The sequence below is a fragment of the Phyllostomus discolor genome, chromosome X (genome assembly GCF_004126475.2).
Source record: "Phyllostomus discolor isolate MPI-MPIP mPhyDis1 chromosome X, mPhyDis1.pri.v3, whole genome shotgun sequence".
Taxonomy (NCBI): Eukaryota; Metazoa; Chordata; class Mammalia; order Chiroptera; family Phyllostomidae; genus Phyllostomus; species Phyllostomus discolor.
This window is the reverse complement of record NC_050198.1, coordinates 59426788-59441065: the sequence shown is the minus strand read 5'-3', so window position 1 is coordinate 59441065 and position 14278 is coordinate 59426788. Positions and strand designations below refer to the sequence as shown.

The window sequence follows — 14278 nt, the reverse complement described above, 5'->3', positions numbered from 1 at the left end:
TGCCAATTGTCACACAGAACTTTATTGAAAATACACTCAAATACAGAACCACATGTTTAAACAACAAATAGCAGTGTAGTTTACATAGGTGACTCAGTTCATTGGACGCTCAATACTGAAAAATACTGCAATCTGGACAGCAAGACAAATATGAACAAATGTGTTCAGCTCTAATATTCATTTGGCATCCACAAAATGACCAGCTCAAGTCAAGAATTGGACAAAGTTTACATCAGCATAAAAATATAAGTTACAACATACAGTCAAACTGAAAACCAAAGCACTACTCAGGTTAGGGGAACATAAGGCTGATCACAGACAGGTCAAACATATTAGTTTGGTTGCCCCCCCTCAGGATCGTTTTGGTTGTCTATTTGGGTTTGTAGTTCCTTAGCCAAGCTCTCAAATTCGTGGAATGCAGAAATAAGTGGCTCAAGACTGAACTCATCATCAATTGAGGCCATTGTTCCATTACTTATAATATTACTGATATTTTGAAACATTTTAATAACAATTTGAATATTATCATGTGACTCTTCCAAGTTAAAAAGACCCACAAATACTGATAGAGCTTTAGCACTGAATAGCTTCTTTGCCACCATAGGATTTTCAGACAAGTTCAACAGTACTTTCAGAATGCAAAACTTTGTTGTTGCATCCCCTGTAACTAATAGGGTGAGAAACCCAGACATAAAATTGGCAACCAGTGTGTGATAGTCAGTAGTCATAGTGAGGTGCCTCAGCAGCCTTAATCCAAGCAGCTGCTCAGGGGAATCCACACTTTGTGCAAGGGTTTCCTCACACACTTGACATATGAATGTCTCAATCATGTTTAGATTTGGATAAGGTGGAGCCATGAGAATCATATTTTCCAAAAACCTTGTCCGAACTCGGGAAGAAGGATAATTGAGCAAGGTTTCAATAAGTGAGACAACACCTGAATCCCGAATGAAATCTCGGGTAAATTGAGAAGCACTTCTCATACCCATTGCAATTTTAAATATTTCCTGAATAAAAGGATCTCGAACTTTTTCCATTAACAGAAGGAGTTCCTCAAACTCTCCAGAACTGATTTTAAGCTCACACTGTATACAGCTGCAGGACCAACTCTCAGGCTGTGCACTGTCCCTGGTCCTAAGATGATCCCGAATTTCCCTGACTGACCGGTAGGATGGTTCATACTGAAATGTGAATTGAGGTTCAGGCTGATTGGCCTCATCTTCACCTTCTGATGTAAATTCTGCATTTTGGGGCTTTCCCTCAAACATTTCAGCAAATGCAGAGGATGCTTCTTCAGGAATTCTAAAGGAGCTTGGGGATGGGAAGCCAATCCTATGACAAGGACCAGGTTTGAATTCAACAGTGACCTCTTCCCAGGTTTTGGGCCTGGATGATGCCTTAATTTCCTCCTCAGCTGAATCTCTGAACCTGGAACTAGCCCTGTACACAGGATTGGGATTTAGGTCAAAGCAGGCCTCATCCCTGTCCCAGAACCAAGACCCAAATATGGCTTCTTCTTCAGATTCCTGTCTGGTCTCTTCTCTGGCTACAGCCCCCAAATTGGACTCAGGTTCCTCAGTCCAGAACAAGGATCCACCAATGGCCCCTTCCTCAGCCTCTGGAGTGGATTCACAGATGGCTGAAGCCCCAGTCTCCACACCAGCCTCTTTCTCTGCCCAGAACCAGGACCCAATGATGATGTCCTCCTCAAACCTGGGGTCTGGTTTGACTCTATCACTGTTATTAACATCTTTTTGGGCCCTGGGCTTCAAGTCAGTATTAGGCTCCTCCTGATCTCTTGGCCTGAATCTACTATTGGCCTCTTCTCCAGGCAAAAACCAGGACTCCTTATAGTATTCATCTTCAGACTCAGACTCAAAAAAATCCTCTCTCTTTGTCCCGAGTTTGGACCTAATATTTGTCTCATCCCTGACTCTGGGTCTGAACAAGTTATTGGTATTTTCTCCAGGCCACAAACAGAATGGGTTGCTAGACTCCTCCTCAGACCCTGACCAGGAATCAATATAGGGATCTTGCTTGGATCCAGGCCTGGACCGGAGGTTAGGCTGATGTTTAGCCCTGTGCCTGGACCTGGTATTGGCCTCTTCCCTGGGCCATGATCTGACACTGGCCTCTTCTCCAGCCCAGAGAGAAGAAATAGTAGAGGTCTCATCTGCTGACCAGAATCCAGATTCGTTAGAGGCTTCCTCTCTGGCCCTGAGCCTGGGATAACACCAAGACCCTGTATTAGTTTCATCCCCTGATCCAAACCAGGATTGAATTCCTGACTGAACCTGCGAGCCAGGAAAGGTCTCAACATCCACATTTACCAGTTCTCTATCTATAGACATGGCCACAGGTTTATCAACTGATTCAGATTCAGTACTGACCAGTGGCCAGGCTGCTGCACTGGTCTGGGGCATACCCTCTGTTTGGGACATTGCCTCGGCCCCAAGCTCAGCCTGTGCCGAAGCCTGGGCTTCATCTTTGGGCCTTGCCCCAGGGATTGCCTTGGCCTCAGTTTTAGGGCATGCCCCACCTATTGCCCTGGCCTCGGATTTAGGCCTTGCCCTAGCCATTGCCTGGAACTCAGTTTTGGGCCTTGCCCCAGCTATTGCCTGGGCCTCAGTTCTGGGCCTTGCCCCAGCCATTACTTGGAAATCAGTTTTGGGCCTTGCCCCAGCCATTGCCTGGGCCTCAGTTCTGGGCCTTGCCCCATTCATAGCTTTTGACTCGGTTTTGGGCCTTGCCCTAGGCACAGCCTGGGCCTGGGCCCTAACTTTGGGTCTAACCACCATCGGAATGTCATTCTCTCTCTCAGCCCCACCTCCAGCCTCTTCTCCAGCCTTCTTTCCAGGTTTGGCCTGGGCACCAGGTTCAACCTCAGCCCCAGTCATAGTACCAGTTACAGAAAAGACACAGTTAAACACCAGTAACACAGTCTCAGCCTCTACCACTGAAGTGTCACAGTTTTGTATCTTCACACTCTGAGCTTTCAATGATTCAGACAATACAGTTGGAAAATAGTCAATCACCAGTCCAGCAGTTAATTAGCCTCTGTCCCAAGACCAGCCTCAGCCAATATTACAGGCAGAATGCAGAAGAGGCTGGAGGAGGATGGATGGTTCCCAGGTGGGTGTTGATCTGTTGAGGGTGGAGGTTAACAGCAACCGCAACACCACCAGAGCTGCCACTAGAGGTGGATCTAAGGAGAGAGAATGGTATGGGGCTTTGAGTTTCTTCCAATTGTGTTACTCCAAGTCGATACCCACACAGAGACTGGAACTTGAATTCTTGGTAGGACTGTAGGGCTGTTAGAAAGTATGTCACCTTTATTTACCCAGAGCTGCTACACACTTGGTCTAACACAAAATAGGTATAAGATTGGTGGGAAAGCACGTTGGCAATGGGGCTAAGGAGCCCCCAGATTAGACCCTAATCACTCTTGGACCTGTGTTAGTCTCCATTATTCCACCCTAGTTTGTGCCCACTCCCATACCAACCTGCTCTGACGTGGTACAATATCGCCCTCCTTGCTTTGTTCCAGTTGTATTAAGCCCTACAGCAGAGAGCAGGCTGTCCTATGGATAAGTTAACATACAAGAGAAAATGGAGTCTGAGTACTTAGTTGACAGACAGGCAGATGCCCTGATCTTTGATGCAAACATCTTTCTGTTTAAGGGTCAAATTTTTCTAATGTTTCCTGTCTCCTGGTTCCTGACCTCAGGTTTGCTCCCATTTACAGCCCAATTCACACCTACACAAATATTTCTAATACCTCCTGCAACAAATGGATAAGAGAGGCTGGTGCAATGTGCAAATCCGGCAGAGCAGGAGAGGCAGATCACAAAGACTTGCTATGATCTTACTCTGTAACTGTCCCCTGCATTGTCCCTCTTTGCACCAACCTGCAGAAAATTGATCCCGTTTCTTTCTCCTCTCCTTCCTTGCAAAAGTGACCAGCCTTAAAGTAAGCCTACAAACACACAGACAAAAAGATAAAACAATCAGGAGACCATTGTAGCAAACTGACCACTTAGTGGACAGACCAACACCAATGATGGGAGTCCAGAGTCTTCTTGGTTGAATATTCTCGTTTAATTAAGGCCTTCTGTGTGGGGATTCCAGATAATCATATCTTTTCTTGACGTCATAATCTTCCCATTACTCCCTTCTCTAATTCTGAGTATTCACCACTAGGTGCACCTCATCCCTTCGCCTTCTGCAGAACTTGGGGGATGGGTGCCCACATACTCTAGAAAACAGGTTGTGCAGTGGTGCTTCTAATTATGAATCTGTTTCACCCTTGCCTCTGAACCCATCTTTTCCTACCCGCAATTTTGGTTGGAAATAAGGCAAGAGAGCAAGGGAATTGCCTAGAAGCTGATACACAGGGAAATTTTACGATTCCTGGATGCTTGACATGCTATGGTCTCAATCACCCCCCTACTGGGGTCTCCAGTCAATGGTTGCTGCCCACCAACCCCCATCCCCACACACCTCCAGAAATCCACGCTATTTTCCTGCTCAACTTTTTCTCAAGCCGCTCCTCTTACAGATGCATCCTGCCGCCTGAAATCGCCAGACCTACTGCGCAGACAGGAGACTTGGGCATCAACGAGGTGCCTGTTGGAAGAGAGCACCCAGGACGCGGGGCCCAACAGGCCAAGCGCCCTTTCCAGAAATCAGAGGCCAGAGTAGCCCAACACCCCCTCCCCGGCATGCCCCTCCAGCCCAGCTCCCGCTCCGCCATTTCTCCCGCAGCAGCCTCCCTCCCCCACAGCCTTCTCCCAGTAGACACCATCAAAGGCAGGATGCGGGCGCCGGGAAAGATGGCTGGGGAGCAGCCTGCGTGATTCGCTTCCGCAGGACCACTGGGAGCCTCTCTGGCCACACCAGCGCCCTGGGCCCGGCCCCCGCCAGTCGCCGCCTCCTCCTCGCCAGGCTCCCCCGGCGCTGCGCACCTCTCTAACAAACCAGCTCCGACCGGCCGGGTCGCCTCCTCCATGCCAGGCTGCCAGGGCCTGGGCGCGGGCTGTAAGCTGGTGCGGGGTGGGGCACCACCCACGGCCCCCACCATACCCCCACTTGCCTTTACAGGCTCACGGCCGGGTGGTCGTCTCCCCTCCTCTAGGAGCTCCTCAGTCAGCTTTCCACCTCTCTCCGTGCACTCCGAACTGCAAAGAGGCGTCCCACCTCCCCACCAACCTCTCCCGCGGACCGCTGCACCAAAACGGGAAAGGATTGCGCAGAATGCGACACAAACTGCTGGCAGTGAGGGTGTCGGGAAGAGGGGCGGAGGGATATGGCACGAATGGGCTGACGCCCCCTCGCAGCCCACTGTAGTTCCGACCGGGAGGAGGCGGGGCCGGGGCCCAGGCCGGGGGCGGGAGGAACCCCAGCCTGCCTTTGAGGACCTACGAACCCCTCTACTAGGCGACCACCCTCACATTCCCGGCACTACAGTCTATGGGACCGGCGGGCCGGGGCCGGGATGCGGGATGCGGGATCGGGAGGTCAGAAGCAGCTGCGCTGGAAGCAGCAGCGGATGGATACAAACCGTTCCTTGGTGCCTGTGAATCGCTAGACTTCTCCCTCTGCCTACCTCCCCCTCCCCCATCCCACCAGCCAACCCTTCCAGGACGCAGATGGGGGAGGGCAAGTGAGAACTGCGGGCTGGGAGAGGAGAGGCGATCCGAAGCCAGAGCACCCCAGACGTCATTGGGGTAGCCCCCAAGGTTTTCTTTTATTGTTCACAAGTGAGGGAGGGGAGAAAGTCTGGAGGGGGCTTCCATGGAGACCTCACCATTTGGAGGGCAGACCTAGATCTCTAACTCTGGGAAACAGTCCACTGCTCTGCGCCCAGAGTCATCCTTTCTGCCACACTGCGTTTTCTCTCGTTCGGAGTGGTTACCCATGTTGCCATTTTGCGGTCCCCACAGTTGTCCAAGAGTTCCTTTCTCTGTCAGGACCCACACTGGTCCTGCAATCCTCCCTGTCTGTCGCCCGACAGCCAAGTGTCAAACACCAGATAGGACAGGTCCTGGCTTCTCCTCCTTTGTTCTGTCAAGTCTTCTCCTCCTCTGTTCTGTCAAGTCTTCTCCTGCAGTCACATCCAAGCTCTCATGATGTTTGGCAGTCTGGAAATGTGGCAGGGATTAGAACCAGCTTGGACCTCAGCACTTCCCATAGGCACCTGTCTAGTTTGCCCAGTTATTCTTTGGGGAAGGTCCCTGCGGGGTCACACTTCCCAAGAGAGAAACCTGGCAGTTCTTGAATCCTTTGGTTCCTTCGCCCCTACATTCTAACTCTAGTCTTGAGTCCTACTATTCTGTGCCATGGGCAAACAGCACAATCGTGGTTAGGCACACCTGTGGTTGAACACAAACTTGTTGGCACTGTTCTCCTTTTAAAACCCAATTAAACAGCACCCCCACTGTGATAAATTGAATGAAGGTCCTCCAAAAGTGTCCACATCTAAATCTCTAGAATCTGTAAATATATGATGTGACAATGCAAAGGGCAGTTAAGGTTGCTGAGGGAATTAAGATTACTATATAGTCAAATTTAAAGATTAAGGATATGCTGGATTATCCTGGCCAATGTGATTGCAAAGGTACTTTAAATGTGGAAGAGTCAGGCAAAAGAGTCAGTGTCACAGGGAAGTATCAGGAGAAAGACTACAGTCCAACAGGCCCTTGCTGGTTTTGAAGATGAAAGGAAGCCAGAGGCCAAGGAATACAGCCAGCTCCAGGAAGATGGAAAAGCAGGGAGACAGATTGTCCCTATAACCCCTTGGAGGAATGAACTCTGATATCACCTTTATTTTAGACCAGTAAGACCTTTTGGTATTTCCAAACACCAGAACTGTAAGATAATGAATTTTTGTTATTTTTAAGACACTGAGGCTGTGGTAATTTGATACAGCTGCAGAAGGAGCCAAATTCACTGACCATCCTGATAAAGTCTATTTCCCTTGACTTTCTTTTCTTGGGCTTCAGCCTTGGGAGGATCAGTTTTGAGGCTTACCTCTTACCACTGTAACTGCCCTTTCCAGCAATTCCCTTCACTTTGTTTTCTAAAAAAGATAAATTTTTGCAAGGGTTTTTGAGGCTCATGTTGCAGAAAATCCCTGTTTGCTAAAAATTAGTGATGTTTCCCAGGATGAAAAGGGAAGCATATTCTTACCATGAAACTTCATAGCAGCTTTTATTTGTTATTTATTATAACTGCAGTGTTTAGGTAACAGCAGGAAAAATCTGGAGATGATTGTATATATAGTATTTGGAGACAATCGATGTGAATTATCAGAGGACAGCCACTTTTTGTTAGAAATGCTCGAGAAATAGAGGCAAGAGGAACCGGGTGATCTGATCCAAGTGCCTTTATTTGATGCTGTGCTTACAGCAGGCTGAGTCAGGATCAACTCCAGCATGGGGGAAGGGAGAAGGCAGGAGTGAGGTTTTTAAAAGAAAAAGGGCTGGGTCTGTGAAGATAGGGGAGGGGTTAGTCTTTTGTTCTTCATGGGCAGGTACCTTGGGCATTTCAGGATGTGAGCCAGGACAATGGGTTAGGTAAAGGGTGGGCTGTTCCCAGGTACAGGAGGGTCAGTCTGACCACAGGCCATTGTGACTGGTGCTGGATGTCTATTGTGAGAGGTGGGAGACAGTTTCGATTAAGCCTCGGGCTATCGGTTGAGTTGGGATAACTGAGTCCTGGGCAGTCCAGTGGGGTTGGAAAACTGGCCTGACCTTTTAACTTTTACTGTGCAGTTTTAATGGCTTTAGGTGAATAGTGGATTTTTCTTTGTTCTGCAGCATACTCTCTTGGTGAATACTAGGCTTTAAGAAGGGACTCTGAGTGAGGCAGATTAGTAAGAAGCTAAGAAAATTCCTCAGCAAGTGGAGTGGGGAAACTGAGACAGATAGTTAAACAGTCGATGAATTTACAGCCAGATAATAAATTGCTCGGTCTTATCTTCCCTAACCAAGGACAATTAGGAGTAAATGATTTACACATTCCCGACTGTGCTAGGGGCAAACCCACCTTAGTCTGGGTTCTTTTCTGGTGATTTAAGCACCGCTGGGATCTGTGGGTGTGTGTGAATCTGTTTGACTCCCTAAACTGCTCCTTCTCTTTCTTAAAGTTACTTTTGTCTTTCACTCATTCTACAATTATATATTGAGTATATACTTTGTTATAGACACTGGGGATGCAGTGTAAACAAAACAAAAAGAAATTCCAGTTCTTATTGAGCTTACATTCACTTGTGGTTTCTATTTTATTTGATTTCCTAACTAAAAGTTTACAATCATATCAGCATAATGTATCAGGTAATTCTCAAGGTGCTGGAATATTGATTCCAAGACATTTACTGACAGAGGAGTGGATCTGCAAAAAATTATTTCACTGTGAGATTTTGAAATATCTCTTGTGCAATTTGTTCTCAGTTCATTTATAGAACAGGCATTGTATGCTGATTAACATTTATTGAACTGGGAAAAGTCCTATTATAATCTCTATGTGTTAGCTCTTTATGTGTATATACCAGGTAAGTTAATTATCATCTTTAAAATCAGAGAGCAAAGAAAAGATGGAAACAGGATGCAAATGACTAAAGTGGGTCTGACTGTTAGTTAATATTCTATTTATTTTTTCCTAAAAATGGATTCTGGTGTGATTGCAACAGACATTGTTCCACTCCCTATTGTCTCTACTAGCAGATATGTAAATCTGACTAGCCTCTGGCATTTAAAATACTTCAGTCTAAGTGTTGATGGGAGAGGCCTGGTTCTTCTTGCTGACGCATGTAAAGAATTACAGATCAGCAAATCTATTCATGTGTAATCAGTTTATTAGTGACCCATTCCCATGGAAGAGAATGGGATTGGGTAGAGCAGGGGGTGAAAGGCAAAGTTTCAGGGCAGAGCAGGGCAGCAAAAGTAAGAGTGGCTGAAGACTAGGATAGCAAGCCCTCAGGCAGCCTGAGGCCCAGTGGCCCAGAAGCCAAGAGTGCCCTGAGGCCCTGAGAGAAAGAGAGAGCAGGTCCTTTGTTCTGATGACTTATATAGTTGGTGGAATAGGAGGGAAAAAAGTTACATATTGATTAACAGGTAAATGTGGTGCCAGCTTTCCTGGGGGAATGTGACTACCCAAACTTAGGTATGTGTGGGGGTCTGTCAGCCTGAATCCTTATCTTGCTCCAGACTCCATTTGTTCATCTTGTTATAAAATAAATATGTGACAGGAGGCAGTTAATTAAAATTGGGGCACTTTCCCAAGTTATTTATGGGCTCTTTCTGTGAGCATCAGGAACTCACTCATAAAACAGATAGTGACCAGAGGTAGACAATTAACCAAAGTTGTTTTATGGGCTTCTTTGGGCACTGTGGACTCTCTCCTGCATTCCAGGCCTTGGGATGAAAGCACAGTTTCAAGGCTTTCTCTCCCAGATAGTGGAAATGCTACATAGAATTTCAAGGACTTCCCTTCTTTCTTGCTAACGTAGTGTTTCTTGTGATATTGGAACACCTTGGCAATTTTATCAGACCAGGCTAAGGACTGCTGAGTTAGTGTGTGAGACCTATGCCCTTCCTCCTCCCTACATCGGTTTACTGTTTATTCTACCTAATTGGTAAAAGGCATTTTTTGGCAACCAGGATGCTAGATGCTGGCCGGTAACAGTATTGCAGTCTAACAGTTCTTCCTATGCTGTCCCCTGCCTCATTAATACCTGACATTATGCCTTCTTATTATACTGTAAGTGCCTGACATTAATCTTTTTATTTCCAAGGTATCTATTTCAAAAGACATCCATCTTTAATAGACATTAACAGCTGTATGACACAGCTACTAGCAAAACAACTGGATAAGGAATGAGGTCACCCCATAAAAGATTTCTTTTTCAAAAAGTCCAGAGTAACCTCCATAAATGAGCCATTGCATGATCCCAATTTATCCTTCCTGCACCTTACTTCCTGCTCTTATACTTTAAATTAGCTAACACTAAAGCCTGTTGATCCCTAGGCTCCCCACCCTCCCACCCTAATAAAGCCAGAGCCCCAGATTTGTTGTTTCTCTCCTTTGCCCACCCCCGGGCATTCCTAACTGAGGGTACTACCATCAATAGTCTAAAGACCTATGGAACATTTTCATAATATTTTCATAACCAAATATTCTCCCAAGCATTAGTCCAGGATACAGAAACAGCTGTGCTGCTTCATCATATCTATAGGTCTGCCCACACCCCCGCTCACCTCCCACATAACATTCATGTGAAATTTCATATTAGAATATCACTTGCCTGTGCAACTCAGATTATCTCTTGTCCCTCTCAGTCATAGTGGCCATGGACTTGTTTATATGCCCACTTAGTTTAACTTACCTTTCTTCTCTCCTTCATATGCTTCAGGCAAACTCTCCTGGGGTCTCCCTTTTGTCCAAGGTTGAGTCAAACCCTGTGCATTCTTAGAATGTATCCATTCTTCTATCCCTGAGTTTCAGGAGCTTTAGACAGGAACTCAAGTCCCTTGCAGTTGGGACCAAAAAGACTAGGTTGGGTTCTTCTGATAAAATTGTCTCAACAGATGTATAGTTTCAGTAGAGGCTAAAGAGCCTCTTGGCCTGTGTCTACTACTTGAGACAAGGAACATTTGGAGAACTTGTGGGTAGGCTTGCCCCAACAATATTTTCAGGTTATTCTGAATTTGGGGTGGGTTCTGGTTTAAGAGAATGTATCCTGAGGGAAAACAAAACTGGGCACAATGACCTCAGCCCAGAAACAATGCCTTGTCATTAGGGGAGTATAACTATTCTAATTGCAGCCCTAGGATTAAGACTCCAATTTTTGTCTATTCTAACATACACCCTCAACTGTATGTCTGTCATAACAAAGTCAAATTCATAAAGTATCCCAGAAAGCACTGTTTTCAAATAAACTCTGTTATATTCTGGTGTGCAAATTCCATTTATAAAAGTGCAGCCTAAAGAGAGGAAAACATCCTTTTCCCCAACATAGCTTTAAAATGTGGACCAGCACTCAGCTCTGACATCATGAGGACTCTAGGTATGGACAGTGGTTGGGAAAATTAAAGGGAGCAGTTGGAGGGACATAAGTGTTTAACAATAAAGCTGAGTGTGTCAACAACACCTAGAAAAATCACGTGAAAGTCGATGAAATTCAGGACATAGAAAATACTCCTTGAAGACTGTTAGGTCTAAAAGGGCTGGTGAGGTGAGGTTATTAAATTTACAGGGAGAAGAAATCCTGAATTTCTACAATGCCAGCAAATACTGATATTTAATCGAATGTCAAATTACTTTTCAAAATAGAAAAAATAATGAAAAGTCCATAGTACATGTAACACAGGAGGTCAAGCCTGAGGATCTCAAATGCTAATTCACATCAGCCAGAAAAATCACAAGGAGGACCTCGTGGAACAGACATAGCCTTTACTACTCACATTACAGGGAGCACCAATGGTGGCAAAGTAGGACCACACCTCGCTGAGTCTGAGACTTGTTTTCTGGCAGGGGTGTCCAACCTTCAGCCTGAGGGCTGCATGCAGCTAAGGATGGCTATGAATGCAGCCCAACACAAAACTGTAAATTTACTTAAAACATTGAGGGATTTTTTGTGTGCGTGATTACGTGTTGCAATATATTTACTGTGTGGCCCAAGATAACTCCTCTTTTTCTAGTGTGGCTCAGAGACACCGAAAGGTTGGACACCCCTGTTTTAGGGGGTCCCACACAAACAAGACGTGTCTTACACATGACTCTAAACTATGTTACCTCAGTTTATACATGCAGAGGGGAAAGGTCAAAAAGCAGCCACAGAGGACAAGAAGCCACTCTTAAAAGGAAATAAGGAGGAAATTACAGTCCATTTCCAAAGCAATACCCATTCCTTCTGGCCAAGGACCCTCCAGCAAACCTTCCATTGTGGGATTTGGAAGATCCATGCCCAGCACAACTGTACAGTCCAGCCAAACATTGCTCTTCCACCTCACGTTTTTCACATTACATTCTTCCAATAGGGGATCTGTGTGGGGAGCATGTTGGCACATGGCATCCATATACCACAAATATAGTAAAGGCTGTACTCCAAGACCAACAATGCAAGACAAAACCCAAAGAGACCTAGGAGAAGGGAATGTCAGCAGGAACCTAGAGAATTCCACCAAGTTGTAAAGTGATCAGAGGCTATGGCCGATATATGTTTAATCTCAGCTGCTAGGGCAGCTAAAGCCTGATACACATTGTGGTGTATATGCAACAGCCTGTGCAGAATGGCACAGGTACCAGCCTGGGCAGCAGTGAATAAGTCTAGTGCCATTCTATTCTGCAGCACAACTTCCCTCATTTGATTTACCTCATCAACAACCAGGGCTATAGTGTATCTAGTGTGATTAAGAGCTATTGCAGTGTGATTTGCTAGGGCTTTAATGGCTTCATGGGTTATAATAGTACCTTCAGGGGGCACAAAAGTGTCTAGAGGACACAACCACCAGTCAGTGCTTGACTTGATAGTATGAGTCCCAATTTATAATGAGTCCCAATTTATAGGGATTTGATAGGATGAGTCCCAATTTATAGGGACATTTAGAAGAGTAACACTTGCCCTGGGGCATATGGTTTATCCCAGGTGCAACACCCAGTCCAGTTAAATGGGAGGTAAGCCAACCGTATTGGCCACAGGCCCACAGAGCTCCCCATGGGACTGAGTGGGCCTATGCCCTGCTAGTATATTGTCCCCAGTGGTCAGTAGCAGTCATTACTGTTGTCTTCTTGCATAGGACTGCTGATATGCACCCCATGAGCTGAACAGTCTCATTTATAGTACCATTTCTACATTCAATACATATGGACACAGGTTGTCACACCTCTATCTGTAATGCTGACAGCCATCCAACAATGTTCCAGATTGCATATAAAACCCATGGCTTGGTGCAGTTGGCCTGTTGTTCTCTCACAAGGGAAAATACCTTTTCATGTATCTTCTCAAAGAGGAGTCAGGAGCCTTCTAGCCTTGCCACCAGTCCCAAGGTGTCTGGTTCACAGGGCAGATCCACCATGGTAGGCCGGAGGAGGCAGCAGTGGGAAATTCAATGCAGACCCAGCAATCAGAGCAGTTGCTGATGGCTACTAGCCTACCGGCCCACTGTGGAAAGGAGTTTCCAGAGCAGAGCCTAAGGGTGATAAGAAAGATGTTTAATAGGAACTAGTAAAACTGGGTCTTGGCAGTCTGGCAATGTACATGCTACAGTCTGGTCTTTGGTTAATATGGCTACACTGACTGGTGTATGCCTTAGTTGTTGGTTGGTACCATGTCCTCTTTGGCCCTAGGCTAAGGATCTCCTGTGCTCAAAGGGCCAAGGGAGGTGTGTGTACCTGCCAAACTGAGGCTATGTAGGTTCCCTTAGGAACTGAGGTCTGCTGTGCATTGTAACAAACAAGGGTAAGGGGCCAAGAGGCTGTCACCATACATGCCAGCTGCAACCCCATGACAAGGCCCTCCCCCCAAGTAGCCACCAAGGAACACCAGCAGGACTCTACCTGCACTGGCCAGGTGAGGGTGCTTTTCCCTGGGAGTATGTTTTGGGGCACTAGCAAGAGCATGTTATTTTTGTTGTCTCAGCCCAGGGCCACCCAAGGTTTAGTGAGGACGGTGACAGGAGATCTTTTTCCTATTCCAGGCCATTTGTTCAAGGTTTGCAGGCAGTCAGAAAGGTGGGTCATCCACCCCTGGAATGAGCTAGAGTCAGTCTTCAAGGCATCTTTCAAAAGATTGTTGTACCTTTTGGTGAGGCAGGCTCCAGAGGGGTTGTATGGCAGATAGAATCTCAAATCTTTATTGAGGGTGTCTTCCCATTCTTGTACTTGATGTCCCATGAAATGGGTGCATTGGTGGCTTTTGATGATGTCTGGGCTTCCATAGGCAGCACAGAGCAGCTTTAGGCCTAAGATGGTGGCTCACTCTGTGACCTGCTGGCATAGGTCTGTTTGCAGCAAGAGAGTAGTTGTGTTCACACATGCCAAAGCACAGCATGAGCCTTCAGATAGTGACAGGGGGCCAATGTAGTTGACCTTCCAGCAGGTCAGTGGAGTATCCCCTCATCACAGGCCTCCCAGATCTTGGGGTAGCCAGTGAAAGTGTTTCTCTGTATGGTTGGTACATTGCTCACAGGCTGTGACTGCATTGAAGTAACAAAGCAGAAGGTCCCAAGCTTTTACCACTTCCCAGAAAGTCTTCTGTCCCACATGGCACATCTTTTGG

General features: G+C 46.4%; 1 protein-coding gene across 8 annotated transcripts; it reads right to left on the bottom strand.

The window, feature by feature from the left end:
* Positions 1-5575, bottom strand: LOC114504657 (G-protein coupled receptor-associated sorting protein 2-like). 8 transcript variants are annotated; one of them, XM_028522445.2, is made up of 5 exons: positions 5093-5575; positions 4501-4626; positions 3909-3976; positions 3504-3581; positions 1-3205 (listed from the first exon to the last, which is right to left on the bottom strand). In XM_028522445.2, the coding sequence occupies exon 5, from the start codon at positions 2895-2897 to the stop codon at positions 333-335; it is 2565 nt and encodes an 854-aa protein (XP_028378246.1). In that variant the 5' UTR covers positions 2898-3205; positions 3504-3581; positions 3909-3976; positions 4501-4626; positions 5093-5575; the 3' UTR covers positions 1-332. The 8 variants fall into 8 exon arrangements, with proteins under 8 accessions (XP_028378246.1, XP_028378249.1, XP_028378250.1 ...); XM_028522448.2 differs by having other exon boundaries at positions 4501-4590; XM_028522449.2 differs by having other exon boundaries at positions 4501-4587.
* Between the last annotated feature and the right edge of the window lie 8703 nt (positions 5576-14278).

Coding starts and splice junctions, on each gene's coding strand:
- LOC114504657 (XM_028522445.2), bottom strand. CDS start 2,897: ATGACTGGGGCTGAGGTTGAACCTGGTGCCCAGGCCAAACCTGGAAAG.